Genomic DNA, 15,323 nt, shown 5'->3' on the forward strand with positions numbered 1-15,323 from the left:
AAACAGTATTTCCATGAATTTGCAAGTACTCAGCACATAACCGAACTGGTTTTTTTCTTTTTTTTTTTTTTCAACGTGAAATCTAGTTTTCTCGATAGTATCATTTAAGCCTAAAATTGGCAAATAGGAGGAATAGGACTGTAATAATTTGAGGTTATTTATTTTTTGAGTCAACAAATTAAAAGACTAAAACTCATAAAATTTAAGATAAAAAAATTCGTTTATTCAGAAATTTATATGTAAGATAATTTATAGAGAAATTAAAAGTGAGAGTGTGTGCGTGTGTGTGCATGGAGTTAAACTTTTCAAAGTGTCATGGTAACCTTCACAGCAACTTCATAGAAAGTTTAACTCCATGTTGCACACACTCTCTCTTTTAATTTCTCGATAAATTCAATATCAAATTTTCGACGATAACGGACGGTAACTTATTTTTGTAAGTTTGACTTGATCGAACACATCATGTAACATTTCCCATGCTTTCACGAAGAATGTATTTTTTATGATATAGTAAGTTCCAAAGATATTCACAAAATAATGTATATTAAAAAAATTAAAACTTTGTATAAATTTAATAGATTTTTTCTGTAAAATAGTAAAAAAAATCCTAAAATTCTTTATTTTTATACAATGCTCAAATTTTTATAACTTTTTGCATTTTACAAAAAAAACACCCAAATTTGCATTATTCGCACTATAGGTATCAAACAACGCGAAATTTTCACTTTTTTAGAGCTTTCTTTTGTAAAATTACCAAAATTTCATAAAATACTAAAATATCAAACAGATTTTTTTGCGAATATTCTCAAATTTTCACAAAACATCAAAGAACAAAACAAATAAGAAGAAACAATAAGATATTTTAAGAAAATTGCAGTATTTTACTAGAAAAAACTCTTATAAATACCAAATTTCGCTGCGTTTGATGCCCATATTGCAAATTATAAAATTTTTACTACTTTCGAAAAATACGGTAAATTTTGTAAGTATTTATATTTTGAAACTCGTCCCAACATTATGTTTAGAACTATCATTGTAATTATCGATCCACGATTATACCAAAATATGAATTATATGAATTTGTCAAAAATACCATTTTGAGTTTAAATATAATTAAGAGCAAATTGACGTGCAGAACTTGATTGAAAAGTCAATGAAATTTGAAGTCTTTTAAACTTGAAATAAATTGAAATGCATTTTACTGCGTTGAAAACCATATTAAGGATGTTTGGGCTCGATCGAACGTATTTTGCATCTTTGTGATATTCCGATGGAAAAAAAACTTCTTCAAAATTTAGATATTTTAAAAAGTAAGAATAGCAAAACAACTGATCTGGTGTAAAATGCATTTAAAAAATTTCCATTCAAATTTGAAATCATGACTGGTAGTTTCAATTTTATTTATTTTTTTGTGAAGGGAACTTTTTTTTAAATTCGAGTAATCACCGATAGTAAAAAAAAGATTTCGGACAGTAAAAAAATGATTTTTTAATGTGTATGTGTAATTTTATTGAAGAAATGTTAGGGCGTTAGTACACACTTAAGTGATATCGTGCAATATGACGCAAAGGAAGCAAAAACAGCTTTTTTCTCGCTTTTGGTGTGAAATGAACATGAATCAAGGGGTGGGGGCGAGCTTTCTAAAAATAAGAGTGAGTTCTGAAGAAAGCAGCTGGGTTAAGTTAGTAAAGTTAAATTTCACCACTTTTTTTTTTTTGTTCACTGCATGGTATTGACAATGTCGTCAATCTTCAGAATCGACCGCACCGTTTCCGAGGCCAGCGTAATCGACGAGATCGAAACGAGCAGCGGTTGCACAACGTTCTCCGCCAGAATGTCCGTGATGGCGCCCTTGCGCACGTTGATTCCGGCATTCTTCTCACCCTGGGCGTGACGGTTGCGCAGTTCCGTGACGGTGGCAATCGGGTTCAACCCGGCGTTTTCGGCAAGGGTCGACGGAATAACTTCGAGCGCATTTGCGAACGCCCGGAAACAGTACGCATCGACTCCCTCGAGGGTTTGTGCGTGGGCGGCCAGGGCGAGGGCCATTTCGATTTCCGGAGCGCCCCCTCCAGCGATCTGGGCACGCTTCTTGACCAGGCAACGAACCACGCACAGCGCGTCATGCAGCGAACGGTCAGCTTCCTCTAGGACCAGCTTGTTCGATCCACGAACAACGATTGAAACGGTTTTGCCCTGGTTCTGGATGCCGGTGACCTTGACGAACTTGGTGCTTCCGCTGGCGACTTCCTCAACGAGGTCGGCGCTGACCAAATGTTCCGGCAAGAAATGGTCCAGCGAGGCAATCGGACGACAGTTGAGCGTTTTGCACACAAACTCGATGTCTTCACGCTCGATGTCCTTGACGACCATCACCTTGATCTTGTCCAGGAAGTGCATGGCCAGGTCGGAGACGGCATCACGCAGGATCGACTTCTGGACCAGCAGCACGTTGCAGCCGGACTTTTTGATCTGCTTCACAATGTTCAGGATGTAGGCGCGTTCCTCCTTCAGGACACGGTCCATCGCGGCGTAATCCGACACGATGACGCTGTGGTCCATGTCGGTTTTGGGCGCCGAGATGCAGAACTGAATCAGACCGATCTTGGCCTTCTCCAGCCGCTTCGGTCCGTTGACTCCGCTCGAGCGCTGCGTAAACACAAGGCCATCGATCAGTTCGGTGTCCTCGATGGTTCCTCCCAGACTGCGGATTGTTTTGATGTTCTTCAGATCACAACCGGCCTCGAGTCCGGCTTCGGTGACCTTCAGCACGGCATCCACGGCGATCGGGGCCAGCTGGCTGCTGTGCTGCGACACGACCTTCGAGTTCAGCGACGTCGACGCGCTCTTGATCAACGTTTCGCGATCGGTCAGCTCGATCGGCTGCGACATTTCGTTCAAAATCTCCACGGCCTTGGCCGAGCAGCGCTGGAACGCGTCGGAAATCGCCGTTGGGTGGATTCCCATCTGGAGCAGCTTCTCGGCCGCCTCCAGCAGAGCTCCGGCCACGACCACCACCGACGTGGTGCCGTCTCCGGCCTCCACATCCTGGGCACGACTCAGCTCGACCAGCATCTTGGCCGCCGGGTGGATCACGTTCATCTGCTTCAGGATGGTGGCGCCGTCGTTGGTGATCGTGACCTCACCGTTGCCGGCCTGGATCATTTTGTCCATGCCGCGCGGTCCCAGACTCGTGCGGATCGCATCGGAAACGGCTGAAATAGGAAAAGAATTGTGAAAAAAGGTTTAGAAACAGTCAAATATTTAAATTGTGTGAATGTTCTCGTAATATCTTTCTAAACTGCAAGTAATTTTCTTCTAAATATCAAATTTCTACTAGTTATTGAATAAAACGGATCAAAACAAATTCAAAACGATGTTTTATTTATTTTTATTAATAACTGAATTCTTCCAACTACACAGTTTTGAGATTCAAAGGCATGCAGATTAGGCAAATCACTTTTTTTTTGAATCCAATCGATTGTTTCTACTAATCATATTTGTATAGGAATCAAACAAAGTGCTTATTATAAATCATCAATATATTTCAATTCCAACTCATGATAAAAATTATCTTGTTCGGTTTCAACAAGATGGCAAAACTTCTTGATTAAAAAAAATAACTTTGATTTTGACCACTTTATAAAAGTGTTTGGTCCCACTGTGTGCTCAGTAGGCCGACAAGCAAAAAGTATCATCTGACTCATCGTTGAGGTTAGAATAAACTGAATAAAACGAAAAACTATTTTTCATTGTACAAATGCGGCAATCCAATGAAATTTGCAATAAAATCACTTAATTTGTTGGATTAAATTATTTTTCTCGAAAAGATTCAGTGGAAACTGCAAGAATCTTCGGGAAAACATGACTTTTCGCTACCTTTTTCGAAACTGTAAATTTTAATGTTTTCCACTAGAAACCTTGCAGGAATCACAATTTTTAACCAGCAATCTCCAAATCGGCCAGTTTAACCCACCTCCCGCACCGGTCCCCATCGAAATTACTCGATAGGAACCATGTCCCCGCCCACACTCACCCTTGGCCGCGTTGATGTTGCTCTGGCGGATGTCAGCCGGTTTGCTCTTGTCCTTGTAGGCCTGTCCGACGGGCTTGGCACCGCGTGCCGCTGGCTTCACGACCATCCTGGCTGGGTAAAGTGCACTTTTCGCGTGGAACCGGAACGAAACGACGACGGAATGCCCGAGATTTTACGATTTTTCCTGCAGCCCGAGAACTTGACTCGCCGCAAACACGCTGTTTTCGCTGATGGTCGGTGATCGAAGAAGGCGAAGATGATGGGGTCCCGTTTTTTCTTTCGCGTTTGGCAGTGATGCCAGCAACTTTTCGTCTGGTTGACAGTTGTTTGCGAAGGTGTGAGTGAGGGAAGTTTTGACAGTTCAAGTTGTTTGGAAGTAAAGCGGCAGAGCAACGTTTGCTCGCGAGGAAAAAAAATCAGTAATTTCGGGTTAAAAAGTGGTTCCAGCGCGATGATTCCGGCGGCCCAGAAGCCGCTCGTCGCGGTTCCCCAGAGCAAGAAGACGCGCACCGATCTGATGAGCTACACGGCCAAGGACAAGCAGCTCATGGAACAGCATGTAAACACAACTTTTGACGTGGGACTACGTTTGTAGTTTTCGGCAAAAATGAAAGTATTTGCTGAAAACTTCCCAATCACTGTCTTTCATATGTTTATAGGACCTATCCTAATTTTGGATTTTCAAATTTGGAAAATGCGGCGAAGTTTCTCCTTAGTCTCTTTTTTTTATTTGCAAAAATTGCATTTTGGGCGCCCTGGGGCTACCTGAGGGGGCGCTTTATCTTTTTCAAGGAGGCGCAGCACTAATCGGCAACTTGGCAAATTTGCAAAATGCAAAGTTTCTCTTGGGCCCTGAAGAGGGCGCCAAATTGTTTAAGGAGGGCGACCTTTTTGTTAAAGAACTTGTTAGTCGACGACTAACCTACAGCCCAGCCCTGGACGAAGCGCTGTCAATTTTTTCTAAACAAAACGTAGTCCTACGCCAAATCTAATGTAATCCGTTTCAGAATGTGGACCGCACGTCGTCCCTGTTCGCGCCGATTATGCTGCTGGAGGGTCACGGCGGGGAGATCTTTTCCACCGAGTTCCATCCCGAGGGTCAGCATCTGGTTTCGACGGGATTTGACCGGCAGATTTATCTGTGGAACGTGTACGGTGAGCAGTGTGACAACGTCGGAATGATGAATGGCCACACGGGGGCCGTGATGGAGGTGCACTTTTCACCGGACGGCGGAAATCTGTACACTTGCAGCACGGACAAGATGGTGGCCGTGTGGGACGTTCCGACGTGTACGAGGATCCGGAAGATGAAGGGTCACGCGAACTTTGTCAACAGCTGCCAGGGTGCGCGGCGGGGACCTACGCTGATCTGTTCCGGGTCGGACGATTCTACGATTAAGGTATGGGACGCTAGGAAGAAGCACGTGATTCACACGTTCGACAGCGAGTTCATGGTGACGGCCGTTTGCTTCAACGACACGGCGGAGCAGATCATTTCCGGTGGAATTGATAACGAGATCAAGATCTGGGACATCCGCAAGCGGGACGTGATTTACAGGTTGCGAGGACACACGGACACGATCACGGGGTTGGCACTTTCACCGGACGGGTCTTACGTGCTGTCCAACTCGATGGACAACACGCTCCGGATTTGGGACGTCCGACCGTACGCTCCGATGGAACGCTGCGTCAAGGTCCTGACCGGTCATCAGCACAACTTCGAGAAGAACCTGCTAAGGTGCGCGTGGTCACCGGATGGTTCGAGGATCTCCGCCGGATCTGCGGACCGCTTTGTCTACGTGTGGGACACGACCTCCCGCCGGATCATGTACAAGCTGCCGGGCCACAACGGCAGCGTCAACGACGTGGACTTCCATCCAACGGAACCGGTCATCGTTTCGGGTTCCAGCGACAAGACCCTCTACCTGGGCGAACTGGACGGATAAGAACAACAAACTTCCGCCTCTAATCTTTCTTTATTTGTGAATTTAACTCTAATTGAATAAGAGGACATTACTAGCGAATAAGAGTGTGTAATTTAAAAGAGTCAGAAAAGCAGCAGATTTTGTCCCGCGTCGTCGTCATTCACTGCGCCTGGTTCGGGTACAGAATGTCGTAATGGCCGGGACGGTACAGCAAAAACACGTTCGGCTTGCAGCCGTCGGGAAAGTCGTGGGCAATCACCTGGTCCCCATCGCCCCGGTCCATGTACTCCACGCGCACTCCCGCCTCCAGCGCCGAGCAGATTGCGATGATGTGAATGTGGTCCGACTCCTTGTACATCGGTTCCACCTCCTGGCGGCAAAAGTCCACGACCGAGTAGTTTCCCTCGATAAAGTTCTGGTAGAAGTCGGCCCGCTCCTGCAGGTGCTGCGACGTAATCAGGCGCAGGTACACGACGACGTAATCCGAATGTCCCTGTGGAAAGAAACATCCGTCAACATCTGCTCCAAACCCCCCGTCAAACCCACCCTCCTACCTGTTCATTGAGCAGCTTGTGTAGCTCGGCCAGCGCCGCCTCCGTGTTGTCCCCCTCCGGCTTCACCTTGTTGATGACCTCCATGAACGTCTCGTAAAAGTCCTCGATCGTAAAGCGCGGAAATCCGGCCGCCGTCAGCCGCTCCCGCGACTTGGCCGCGTACTCGTAAAACTTGCTGAACTCGCTCTTGTTCAGCACCAGATACTCCAGGTAGGCGTACGCGAACGCCCGAAAAAAGCAGTTCCCGTCCGGCCGGGTGCGCCGAATCCCGCGATACTTCGACGACAAGTCCTTCAGCTTGCTGATGTAGATCGCGTCGTCCAAGTACTCCGAGTTCAGGCTCGCAATCGCGTGCGATTCGCTGACCAGCGGGTTCGTGCAGGCAATCTAAACCAAAAACAAATTCATCAACCTCCGGCGAACCAATTCCGACCCCTTTCCCCCTTCCCCTTACCTCCTGCTCAATCTCGCGCTGTTGTTTGATAATCAGCTCGTCCTGATTTTCCTCCGGCTGGGACGGCTTGGCCGCGCTGCTGCTGTCCGAAGTGCTGTCGGAGGTGCTCATCTTGGCGGGCGCGCGCACCGGAACTTTGGCGGATTACACACAAAATTTGGCTCGACTTTTTTTTACTGCTTCACTCTGGCAGGCGAACAAGAGCGCTTGTGATTTTCAACTTCGGCTGCTTTTTTTCTTTTCTTCGGCTGCGGTGCCTCAACTCAGGCAGAAAACATCAAAAAGCGCCGACGTCGAACTGTCAAAATGGTGTGTGGCAGGGAGGCCAGATTTGGTGATGTTTGGATCCAAATTATGAATAGAGTTAGACAAAGAGTTAATTTAAAAACTCCTGTTTATAAATAAATCAAATTCAAATACACTCAACCCCCGGTGGTTGGTCACTTTTTCGTTTGACACTTTTTTAGTTTGTACCCCGTTAGTTGGTCAAAGTCAAACTAAAAAGTGACGAACTGTCACTGTTTACACGGCGCTCACGCACACTATCAAAACAAACGTTTTTGGTTGTGTGTGTGAACTCCGTGTAAAAGGGGTGTCAAACTAAAAAGTGACCCCGTTCGTTTGACAACAGTTGGTGTCAAACCATCGGGGTTTGAGTGTATAAAAATAATCCTAGGTGAGTGAAATCCGAGTGAAACCACATAAATTGCCATTAGATTTTCTTTAAAAAAATCAATAATAATCTTATTAACAACAAAACTTAATAGTTCAATGACTTCGAAAATTTCATATTTATTTCGATTTTTAAAATTGGAAATTTAAGAGACCAAAAATTCAGAAATTTAATATTCTACAATTCAATTAAATTAAAAATACAGAGATTCCAAAATTTCAATGTCTAAAAATTTTAAATTTAAATATAAAAATTAAAAAAATCAAAAAAAAAATAAAAAAATAACAAATTGAAAATGCAAAAGTTTTAAAATTAAAAAAAAAATCGTAAAATAATTAATATATCAAAACTATTTCGATTTTTTTAATATAGACATTTAAAATACCAAAAATTCAGAAATTTTTAATATTCTAGAATTCAATAAAAATAAAAATACTAAGATTCAAAAATTTCAATGTTTAAAAATTTTCAATTAAAGTATATAGAAACTAAAAAAAACAAGGAATTCAAGAGATTACAAATTGAAATTGCAAGAATTTTAAACTCAAAAATAGAAAAGTTCGTAAAATTTTAAAATAAAAAATCCTGAGTGAAGAAATTTCGTGTGAAACCATATAAATTGCCATTTAATTTCCATGCAAAAGAAAAATAACTTAAACAAGGCTTTCTAGGCCCAGTGAAAAAAAAAAATAATTTAACCCAAAAATGCTCGCAAAAATGACAAACTTCTCGTCACAGTGTCCTGATACAAACAATAGAGTTATCTAAGCCCGCTCTCACGCACACTAGCACGCCATTTGTTTTGCTGGCCGGTACAAAATTTAACCTCAATCTTTTTCGTGTACGTACACGCAATACATGCGCACATAGATAACTCTATGATCGAGCTCGAGCTTTCACAGCCCTGCGAAGTATGTTGGCTGACATATCGGGCGGTTAGTCAAAAAATCAGCTAGAAGTCACCTGACAAAAAACTTTATGAGTGTTTTTTTTTATTTACAAAAATAAAAATTAAAAAATTAAATGAATTCACGAAAAAAAAAATTTAAATTCAGAATTTCAAAAATGCTTCAATTTTCATTTAAAAAAGCTTTGTAATCAAAATTCTTAAAATCCAAAATTTATATTTAAAAAGAATCCTCAATCTTTTTCGTGTACGTACACGCAATACATGCGCACGTAGATAACTCTATTGGAATTTGGAAATTATAACAGTTTAAAAGAAAATTGAAGGTTTTAAATTTTCTAAAAAATTTGAAAAAAAATATTTGAAAAATATTGATTTTAATATTTTAAATGCTTAAAAAATAAAAAAAAGATATATATTTAAAATTGTGGTTGGTCACTTATTAGCTTGACACCCTCTTTACACAGAGCTCACACATACTATCAAACGTTTGGTTTGATAGCAAGTGTGAGTCCCATGTAAAAAGTGACAGTTCACTCAGCATAATCGAAACATGAATTTTTTTTTCTACAAATCTAGAATACAAATAAATAGGTCCTATAAACATATGACACACTATAGCTTATAGGCCCCCAAAACCAAAGCTAAAAACTCGATTCGCCACCTTCATTTGAGTAGGAGAACTTTGGTGCAAGGTTACGTTTACGGTTTTGCGCGATAAGTGCAAAGGCGAGTGAAAACTGTTTTAAGGTTTTTTAAAAGAAAAATGATCTTTTGGAATAAAATAAACTTAAGAGGAGGTAAGAAATAAAAAGTTCTATCGATTGACTTTTTGATTTTTTTGCTAACTTGCCTTTTTCATTGAAAATTCTGAGATCCGGATTGAAAACACGAGAATGAGGTTAGATTGCAAATTTTGAAAATCATTCCAATTACCATTTTTTAAGCAGAGCTTTGCTTTTATGGTAGAAGTGACTTTAAAAAATATTTGTCCACTTGAATAATCTACATTCTCAATTGATTAGTTAGGTTTTGGTTGATTAAAACATTCCCTTATTTTGAATCAGATAATGAACAGGTTAGATCGGCCATCACAAAAATATTTTCGTTTATATCAATTAAGCTATTTATTTCTTACCTGAAAATGGTATAATTTGCTATTAATGTCGATTTTATGATGAAATAAAACAATTTCAAATTTCAAACCAACTTACTCGCTGTAGGTTATAATGAAAACATCACCCCAAGTTTCAGCGCCCTCTAGTGGGGGGTAATTTTGACGTTTGATTGCCTATAGGACCTTTTAAAAAAAACTCTGAAAATGTGGGTCTAAAATATTACTCGAAAAATACTCCAAAGCATGCATTCTCCCATTTGTCTTCGCCGACAATCAAATTGCACCAAACACAACAACAATCGTGCGCAACGTCAAACTGTTAAATCAATGTGGCGATGTTTTGAGCGAAATCAATCGTTAGTTTCTCATTAATTTTTTAATTTCGGCAGTTAATTAATTAAATTATTTAATTTTTTACTATTGTCGCGCCCAACGCTTCCAAGTTATAGTGTATATGATTTTTTTTTGCGGCAAAAATGGCAGCATGTGCTTGATCATGTGAGAATTTATAAATTTCTGAATGTTAATGAAATTTTTTATTTTTTTTTTTGAATTTTATAATTATCAAAAATCAAATTATTCGCTCTACAGCATTGCTTTCGTGTTCTCGATAGCAAGATTCCAACATTTACTACCCCGTCCGACGGAAGGCGTGATCAGACAAATCTCGCCTCGAAAAATGCCACCGGAACCATCGGGGACCGAACCCAGGCCGAATTTTTATCAAGGATTTTATACCTTTATAATGTTTTAATTTTTGAAATCAAGAATCTAGATTTTTATAATTTTTAAACTTATTAAATTCGATTTGTGTTTATAATTCAACCCCATTGTTCGACAATTTCCGAACACGTGGTTTGAGATTTTGAAAGCTGTCAGTCGTTCCAATTAGCGAATTCAGATTCGTTCATTCGCATGCAGTTCCATTCGAATTAGCGAACCCGCTCTGTACATGCATGCTGTTCATGATGCTGTTCCTTGATGGTTTCCCCTGATTTTCAACCGTCGTTTCGAACATCATTCCAAATCGAAGTACAGCGAATGAACTTTCCTACCCCCAACCGGCGGATGTATAATGGCACATTCGTTTGAAGGGCCTCGAGCTCTTTTTTAATGCTTTTTTGTATTAATTTACATTTCAATAAGTTATCACTCCTAATCTAATCTAATCTAATCTAATCGAACACAAGCGCAGCCAGTCCGAAGAAAGCATCCTGGAAGAACTTGTGGTTAGATTACGCCCCAAGTTCTTTCTTGTCAATAGTAATAATTGCAGTACATCCGAGTTACCCCGAAAATGTATTGCAAAAATTAAAGCGGCCAGGCCTACTGCGTTGCATTAACCGCAGAGACAGATTCTGTGAACGGACCACATTTCACAGAATCAACAGGGAGGAAGGATGCGTGGACATACCGTACCAAACGCTCCGAATAAGTTGGGTGTGGTGTGTTAGTGTAAATTGGCAATTATTTATATTTTCAGGGGGAAGTGGGAAATGGGAAAATTGGGGTTGGGGAAATTGGGATTGGGGAATGGGAAAATGAGAAAGGGATAGAAGGGTTATTGAATTTATAATATTATATTATAATAAAGGGGAATATAGTCAAATAGCAAATAATGATGGAAAGCTCTCACCAAGGAACAGCAAATCTTCAAAAGACACAGCCAGGTGGGTGGGGTCCCGATCGTCAGATCCCAAATTCTTGATAAAAAAAAAACAGGCCGATCGGATGAAGTGGAAGCGTTCCTTAGCTCCGAATATCTCCACTCCAACAACGGCTGCAGCTAGGGGGTCCCGGACCGCAGACCTCATCTGGCCAAAATTGCCATTTCATCCGACGACGACACTTGAGGAATTGAAGAGAGCTGGTCCAGATAATCGCGAAAGCTCCGCTTCCAAAACTTCCACTGGTCATCATCAGAAATTTTGCGTTGATCTTCATAATGTTGAAATACTTTTTTCACAAAAAAAAAAAAAATGGGTGAAAAAACGACAGCTAAAAATTTTTGCTTCCGACTTCGCGCACGGTTGCTGCGATTTCCTTACATTTCAATAAGTTATCACTCCGATATTAAATTAACATCAGAAACTTAATAATGATTTAAACAAAAACGAAATTGAAAACAATTCAAAATTGAGGAGTTTAAAAAATCGAGTACTGCACTAGAGTTTCAGTTCCAAGATGGCGGTGAAACTCGTGCGAAACTAGTGCGAGTTTCTTCAAACAAACACTTTGACAGCTCTGAGTGCGGCACTCAGTGTGGAACTAGCCATCAAACGAACGTACTATTAAAGTGACAGTCACTATTTGTTGTAAACCAGCGATTCTCAACCTTCTTCTACGCTGGTATCCCCTACCATGTAAATCAAGTAGGCCCGGTACCCACGTTGAGAATCGCTGTTGTAAACAAAGGAGGGTCAAACGAAAAAGTGTCAAACCCCCGAAACTTTCATGCAAAACCGCCCTTCAAACCGTCAAAAGTTTCTCGGCTTGGCCACCAGATGGCACACGCTAGCAGAAACAAAAGCAAGAAGAAAACCTCTTTTGACAGGTTCTTTTTCCGGTTTGATTCTCAAACGTGTAAGTCGTGCATTTTGTGTTTGCGGCGATATTTTTGTACGAAAACAAGTGAAATCGTCGGAAAATCGGGTGAGATCAAAGGATAAACGGACGGTGCGTGCACGGGACGTGGAATCGATGCCGGGATGGGGTAAAAGGTGGCCACGGAAGCCGGATTTTCGACCGTCAACAAATCGCGATTTCGCAGTCGCGCGACATTTTCGTTTTGCGAGCTGTCACTTTTGGCAGTGGTCAAACAATGTTCCGACGCGCCCGGTGCATGCTGCGGGAACCGTTTATCCTTTGAACTTGAATGTCCCGGATCGAGGACGATGGCACCATTCCGGAACAGCTGATGATGATGGGTTTTCCCTGTTTGTTTTGGTTACATTTTGCAGTTAGGCCACGATGAGAACGATCAACTCAAATCAAACGGTCACCATCCCCAAGGGCGTCTCGGCCAAGGTCCATGCCCGAGTCGTGACGGTTTACGGCCCCCGGGGTAAGCTCAGCAAGAGCTTCCGCCACCTGGCCATGGACGTGTACAAGGTGTCCAAGAAGAAGCTGATGGTGGAGAAGTGGTTCGGTTCCAAGAAGGAGATTGCCGCCGTCCGCACCGTCTGTTCCCACATCGAGAACATGATCAAGGGTAAGTGGAGCGATAGTGGACCGGTAGTTGGACGTCCAGATTAATGTAATCCTTTTTTACAGGCGTCACCAAGGGATTCCAGTACAAGATGCGCGCCGTACATGCCCATTTCCCCATCAACTGCGTCATCAGCGAGAACAACAGCCTGGTCGAGATCCGAAACTTCCTCGGTGAGAAGCACATCCGTCGCGTCAAGATGCAGGCCGGCGTGACCGTGGTCAACTCGGCCAAGCAAAAGGACGAACTGATCCTCGAGGGTAACGACATCGAGGCCGTTTCCCTGTCCGCTGCCCTCATCCAGCAGTCGACCACCGTCCGAAACAAGGATATCCGTAAGTTCTTGGACGGTCTGTACGTGTCGGAGAAGACGACGGTCGTGCAGGAGGAGGAATAAGTTCTGCGCTATTTTCTTGTAATAAGTGGGTTCGCGAAGATAATGAAGGGAGGAGTGAAATAAAAGAAAGAAAGCAAAAGTTTCCAAAAACGAAGCGAAAAGATGTGTGTTTTTTGTGAAAGATTGCGAAGAAGTCCTCTATTTTCAGCAGTAGCGGTTTGGAGTTGTACACCTGGAAACTGTGAGTAGTGACAACACAAACAAACAAGCACCATTAGGAAGTAACAAAATTTCAGGGCTGAATCCTAGATATGAGCTTGATTGGTTGCGACAGGACCTGGCGCTTTGACTTTGAAGTTTAAATGGGATTTAACCCGTAAAATTGATACGTTTTATTTTATTTTTTTCAGTTTTGAGCCTCTTAACGATTTTTGCATATTTCAAAACGTTACGAGCTCATAGTTTGTGTTCCAGGGAACAACTTTGGCGAAGAGTGCAAAAAGATTCGTCAACTATTAAGAATGTTACAGAACTTATAACATTACCGATGAAAACTTCAGCTTTTTCGTCAATCTCATCTGGCAACCATCCTTGCTTGGTGCTACTTTTCTCTCTGGTAAAATATTTGCAATGATAAAAGCAAAAGTATGTTCCAGAGAAATCGACAAATTAGTAAAACGTTTCGCACCGCGTAAAAAGAGGTTTCACTGTATTTCAATTTCAAATACGTAAAAAAAATGTTCGCTCTAAAAGCATTGCTTATTTGGCGTTCTCGTTTTACACCTTAGCTTCCCCATCCACCCCGGGATTCGAATTGACGACCTTTGGATTGTGAGTCCAACGGCCTACCAGCGACTCCACCGAGACAGGACCTAGGGAGACGACTCCTACACCTGGACTGAGCTAACGCCCTAACCTCTAGGTTAAACCGGGGCCAACATTTACTTCCCCGTTCGACGGAAGGCGTGATCAGACAAATCTCGTCTCGAAAAATGCCACCGGAACCTTCTGGGATCGAACCCAGGCCGACCCGGATGAGAGGCAACCACGCTTACCCCAACGCCACGGGTCCCGGCTAAAAAGTATTTGTTTTTAATTTTAAAAATTTCCAAAACTATCCAGAATTCTTAAAAACAAAACAATTTTTAAAAAATGTTTAAAAACTCAGATTTTATTTTTGAAAATTACAAAATTAGAAAAAAAAACATAATTTTAAAAAAATAAAATTAAAAAAACTTAAAATAAATTTAAAAAAACAACTCTAAAATTAAACATAAAAATTTTAAGGTTGATTCTAAAAGTTAAAAAATAATCCAAAATTTGAAAAAAAAAATTAAAATATAATAAAAAAATAAATTTTAAATGATGTCAAAATGTCTCGTTTAGGAAACACATTAGCTGTTTAGAAAAAGTAACCTAGATCTCAAATAGACTCGATTATCCCAAATTTAGATTAGGGACCATCCATAAATCACGTGGACACTTTTTTGGAAATCTCAACCACCCCCCCCCCCCCCTCCTTCGTGAACCCCCTCCCCCTTAACAACGAAACACAAAATAAAATCGCATTTTTTATTTTTGTTTTACTTTTAGTTCTACGACTCCATTTCAGTCAAATTTGAATGGTTAATTGTCTGTAAAATTAAAAACTGCATTTTATTCAAAATAACGTCACCGCCATTTTGGCCGCCATGTTGGATTTAAAAATTCAAAGTTTTTTATAGTAGTTTAGCGCTCTGAGGCTCAATAATCAAAAATAAGACAGCGAAATTTTTTTTGCAATTTAGGAATTTTGTGGTAAGTATTTAATTTTTAAATTTCTAAAAATTAATATTGAAAAAAAATATTCATTTAATTAATGTTTTAAAACTTAGATTTTTTAAATTTTGTGAGTTTTGAATTTTTATTTTTGGAATGCTAAATTTTGTTTTTTTATTTCTGTAATTTATCGATAGTACTCAGATCGAGAAATTAAATACGATTGAGTCCAATAATCACCACGAATGTTTTTGTTTAGGCAAACTTTTATTGCAATATTATTTTCTGCGAATCTTAAGAAGAAGAGATGACCTGATCAAATGAGGTTGAGCGACGGGACCGGAGACATTTTTT

General features: G+C 41.0%; 4 protein-coding genes across 4 annotated transcripts; 2 read left to right on the top strand and 2 right to left on the bottom strand.

Annotated features, from left to right (window-relative positions):
- Positions 1–1,484: 1,484 nt before the first annotated feature.
- On the bottom strand, positions 1,485–4,309 carry LOC6033632 (T-complex protein 1 subunit delta). The gene is made up of 2 exons (XM_001844007.2): positions 4,037–4,309; positions 1,485–3,215 (listed from the first exon to the last, which is right to left on the bottom strand). Exons 1-2 carry the CDS (start codon positions 4,140–4,142, stop codon positions 1,720–1,722), a joined length of 1,602 nt encoding a protein of 533 aa, XP_001844059.1. The 5' UTR covers positions 4,143–4,309; the 3' UTR covers positions 1,485–1,719.
- A 78-nt stretch (positions 4,310–4,387) lies between these two features.
- Positions 4,388–6,086, top strand: LOC6033633 (U5 small nuclear ribonucleoprotein 40 kDa protein). Its single transcript, XM_001844008.2, has 2 exons — positions 4,388–4,595; positions 5,044–6,086. The coding sequence occupies exons 1-2, from the start codon at positions 4,488–4,490 to the stop codon at positions 5,980–5,982; spliced, it is 1,047 nt and encodes a 348-aa protein (XP_001844060.2). The 5' UTR covers positions 4,388–4,487; the 3' UTR covers positions 5,983–6,086.
- Positions 5,994–7,259, bottom strand: LOC6033634 (ubiquitin thioesterase otubain-like). The gene is made up of 3 exons (XM_001844009.2): positions 6,970–7,259; positions 6,516–6,902; positions 5,994–6,454 (listed from the first exon to the last, which is right to left on the bottom strand). The coding sequence occupies exons 1-3, from the start codon at positions 7,078–7,080 to the stop codon at positions 6,122–6,124; spliced, it is 831 nt and encodes a 276-aa protein (XP_001844061.1). The 5' UTR covers positions 7,081–7,259; the 3' UTR covers positions 5,994–6,121.
- A 4,908-nt stretch (positions 7,260–12,167) lies between these two features.
- Positions 12,168–13,372, top strand: LOC6033635 (60S ribosomal protein L9). The gene is made up of 3 exons (XM_001844010.2): positions 12,168–12,249; positions 12,627–12,877; positions 12,940–13,372. The coding sequence occupies exons 2-3, from the start codon at positions 12,637–12,639 to the stop codon at positions 13,269–13,271; spliced, it is 573 nt and encodes a 190-aa protein (XP_001844062.1). The 5' UTR covers positions 12,168–12,249; positions 12,627–12,636; the 3' UTR covers positions 13,272–13,372.
- The last annotated feature ends 1,951 nt before the right edge of the window (positions 13,373–15,323 follow it).

The sequence above is a fragment of the Culex quinquefasciatus genome, chromosome 2, assembly GCF_015732765.1.
Source record: "Culex quinquefasciatus strain JHB chromosome 2, VPISU_Cqui_1.0_pri_paternal, whole genome shotgun sequence".
In the NCBI taxonomy this organism is placed as follows: Eukaryota; Metazoa; Arthropoda; class Insecta; order Diptera; family Culicidae; genus Culex; species Culex quinquefasciatus.